Below are 4,017 nucleotides of genomic sequence, written 5' to 3'. Positions count from 1 at the left end.
GGCCTTGGGGACGAGGATCAGCGTTGCGCATAACTTTTCATACTTTACCTCTGAATTAGGATAGAGACTGCAGTCGCCAAGATGGCGTCCAAGGTGATGGTATTGTCTTCAATTTCATGACTTGAATAAGGCCATATATTTATGTGGAGAGTATTGAATGTTGCTAATTTGTTGACATGGATAAAAGGAAGACTTGCCTTTCTTACGCTTGTGAGGTAATTTAGCTGAAGAAAATGAAGGCCTTAAATCTTGCCAAGATTTTAAATTAGTTTTCTGTGGTAAATTAAGGCGAATCTCTGTATATTGGGTATGTTAAGCCAGTTAAAAAAAAATGTATACATATGCCGGTATCTATTCATTTGCATCGTGGAAATCCGTGCTACTTAAGGCCCAGAAGAAAATCTTGGCAAGATTTACAAGCTTACGTCCGATCTCACCATAGAGAAAGAATATTGTACCACCTCCCTAAGACTCGTGATATGTGCGGTATATAAATCCTAAACCATACTACTGTAGTGAAAAACAATCATAATATGGTGTCTGATGTCGTATTCCTTCATTTATCAAGGATATCTAATTTCATACAGTACATAGATCTTGGGATGAAACGATAATATTACTGATGATGGTCAATAATAATCCAGTCCAATCAATATTAATACTATTTATAGTAAATTATGGTTGATTTGAGGTAGTTGTGCATGTGTTTGGAAATTGAGAGAACAGGGTACGTACCACTTTGTTCTCCCAGATCCCAGTATTAGCTCTATAATAAACATCAGATCAATGTTTTGTTTTTTTCTCAAAAAAGGTCATCATCAAGGCAGACTATTTTTGGGCCTAATTATTGTTTTCGCTGTATTCCATCACGCATTATTAGGTACCTTCTTGTTTCAACTATTTTACATTATGTTTGCAGGTCACGTAGGAATGCACTGATTGGTGTAGGAATATTTACAGTGTTTTTCTTATGGCTTCTGTCAAGATTTATGCCTCACCGCAGACCTGGGAGTCTACCTGAGGCTCCTGGTAAATCTTTTACAATACTTGATGCATTTTATAACATACTGTACGTGGTTGAATCAATAATATTCACTTCTATCATAATCATGCTTCTGTTGAGAGACTGATAATGTCATGTTGTTTAGTTTGCCACTGAATTGTTCTTAATACATGTAGTTAACATTAGCACATTCTGTTATCTTTATGGTATTATTTTGGAACTCCACATACAGCAAGAGAAGCTTTTTTGTTTCATTTTAACCAAAATGCTTGATCTCAGTTTCAGAATTAGACTAAAGAATGCAATGTACCTTTTCGGAAATCAAAGTCTTAAGCAAAACAAACACACAATCTTTTCAAAAACCTTCCAACGTTGATATACCAAATTTCTGTGTCTTGTTCACCCATTGATGCAGTATCACAGTTTCTTTTAATTTAGTAATGAACCCCTTTACACTGTACCATTAATTTTTATGCCCAGACTTTCCATGACATAAGTTAAAACAAAATCTTAAAACAGTAGTACTTTAACAAGGGGAAGGCATTCATTTTTCTTCTCAGCATATGATGAGGTTTGTCTTCAAGATCTGCTGTCAAAATGGAAGCAAGGAATTGTGAATGGTGATGCGGTGATTTCACATAATTCCTTGGAGACGTCAGAAAATCCTTACTTGCCTTTTCTTGGTGAGCAAAAAAGCTACATGTAGTGTTAAAATAACTTGACACTGTGAAAAGCCTGATATTCATTTTTACTTTTCAGTAATCATTTTCTTGAATGACCTTCATAGAAGTCATATAGAAGATTACAGCATGCACTTTAAAATTTTCACTTTTTAAATTTTGTCTTCCTTGTTTTCATGCATATTGTTAATAAGTAATCACATGATTTCTGGTGTAATTTGGTATAAATTTAAGCACTTATAAATTTTTCAGACTACAAATTGTACTCCCCTGTGGGCTCGAGCAATTTTGTTTGTCTGAAAAATTTTACTTGTGTTTATTTAGACCAAATTGCACTTGAAATCACATGATTACCTACTGTATACATGTACATACTAAATAATGATAACCTTTGATTAGCCTACTTGTCTTTTTATGCGTCATGGTTGTCTTTACCAATAATTAACTATTAACAATAGTATTACATAAACATTATGCAGGGAATGGAAATATTGGAGTTGTAGCAACAGACAGTTCATACCTTCACTTAGCACTTAACCAACCTGGTCTGAATTGGCTTAAGATCCCATTCATTCCTCTTGTAAGTGCAAGGGCAGCCAAAGTGCCCCAACCAGTAGGTAAGTACCAACTACTGTAAAGCCAACTAAAGTGAAGATTTACAAACAAAGTTAAACATGCATACATGTAACTACTTGTCATGAGCAGTAGTGAAAGGAAAGCCTGAAAAATTCAGTCTCCTACCAATTATTGAGCTATCAAGGCAACAGACAGCTGGTCATTATGTGAGTTTGCAATAAACCTGGAGACGATGTAGATATGATAAGTTTATATTATGAAACCCATATGTTCGAACTGCAGACAGAATCAAGATTCAAGTTTGAACGTTATTTGAACCCTGACCTCTGCAACGCCAGAAACCAACTACATTGTAAAGTTCCTGGTGAATATACATGTAGATCTCCAGTTCCATCACTTACACCACATGTTTTTTGCTTAAGAAATACAGACTGAAACAAATTTAACTGTTTAGTGTACGCCTTAAAGCCAAATCTTAACTTGCAATCGGACTCCATTCGTGTGAAAATATTTTCATAATCTTCACACCCTAGTTTGTTAATTCTCTGCACCAAAAATTGCTTTAAATGCTGTAATGTGCATGATCTGTTTACATTTTTTCTTGCTATTGGAGTCATGACTACTCTGAAACGTCAGATTTTATCTTGTGTTTTTACCGTTTTATGTTTTTCAAAAATGGTTTTGTTTAAATACGTTGTTAGTGATGCAATCGTCTTTCCTACTTTCAGAATCATGTGATCTCAATAAAATGTAACTTGTTTATTGTCTAGTGATCTTCAATTCAGTTAGGGACTGATTGCTGGGTCACCATGTTGCAGGAGAATGTAAGATAGCAGACAATATTGAGCCCTCATGTTTTCTCCTCGTACTGATAAATAAGTACTATTTTTTTAAATTATTGTTGTAGCTGGTCAGAGTGCCTTTTAGATGAAAGTTACTAAGCAACAATCTATGCAGTCACCCTGACACTACTTTGCAATCAATGCCAGTCATTTGGTCAGTCAATCTCGAAGCTTGACTGTCTACAGTTGCCAATCCACTTTATTGGACTGTTGCAGTTGTTCATCATTCTAATTTTAGTCAATCCATTCAGTTGGTGTGGCTTGTTTGTAGATTTTGACCTTCAGACTACAAGCATTTTTTTCTCTTTCCTTTTTTTTTCCACAGAGGCAACTGTTATCAATTTCAAACAGGGTTTAGTCCACCAACTCCAAACGTACTCATTTGTAAGCACTGTGACAGTAGTAAATATTAATTTTAGTTTCCATAATACATGTACATACCTAACAACAGGCCTTCGGAAAACACTTTAATTTGCTGAATCCAGATTGCTCCTAGTGAGTTACAATAGTTTTTGTCAGTGGTAGATTCAACATCCTCACTCATAATAAATCACTGGTACCATAATTGCATGGGATTTTCCATGAGTTTTAGAGAGAAGGTGGTACCATATTTAATTTCATCCATTTGACTGACAGATCCTACTCAACATTTTAGGATAGTGCTTTTAAAAACCAATGCAAAGGTATTTTTGAGGGGTTTATGAAAAATGTGGGAAAAGCAGATTTTAACAAGTGTTATTGAAACCCAAAACAAAGATTGGGGGTAACCACACATTTTTCAAAGATAATTAATCAACACCATTTGAAAAAGCTGTACAATCATGTAAAAATAACACACAGCAATGTATGGCTTTCTCTTCTGAAATCAAAGCTTAATTATCTCTGAAAAACTTAATGCACAGTTACTGCCTCTCTT

General features: G+C 34.8%; 1 protein-coding gene across 1 annotated transcript in view; it reads left to right on the top strand.

Moving 5' to 3' along the window:
• The first annotated feature begins 56 nt into the window (after positions 1–56).
• Positions 57–4,017, top strand: part of LOC138001935 (uncharacterized protein KIAA2013 homolog) — a 19,195-nt gene continuing 15,234 nt past the window's right edge. Inside the window, exons 1-5 of the mRNA XM_068848174.1 lie at positions 57–215; positions 920–1,029; positions 1,564–1,686; positions 2,163–2,300; positions 3,427–3,485. Coding sequence (XP_068704275.1) covers positions 142–215; positions 920–1,029; positions 1,564–1,686; positions 2,163–2,300; positions 3,427–3,485 — 504 coding nt within the window. The 5' untranslated portion in view covers positions 57–141. The remainder of the gene's footprint in view (positions 216–919; positions 1,030–1,563; positions 1,687–2,162; positions 2,301–3,426; positions 3,486–4,017) is intronic.

This window comes from Montipora foliosa, chromosome 1 (assembly GCF_036669935.1).
Source record: "Montipora foliosa isolate CH-2021 chromosome 1, ASM3666993v2, whole genome shotgun sequence".
NCBI lineage: Eukaryota > Metazoa > Cnidaria > Anthozoa > Scleractinia > Acroporidae > Montipora > Montipora foliosa.
Note: the sequence above shows the minus strand (reverse complement) of the source record. Positions and strands in the feature narration are given on the sequence as shown.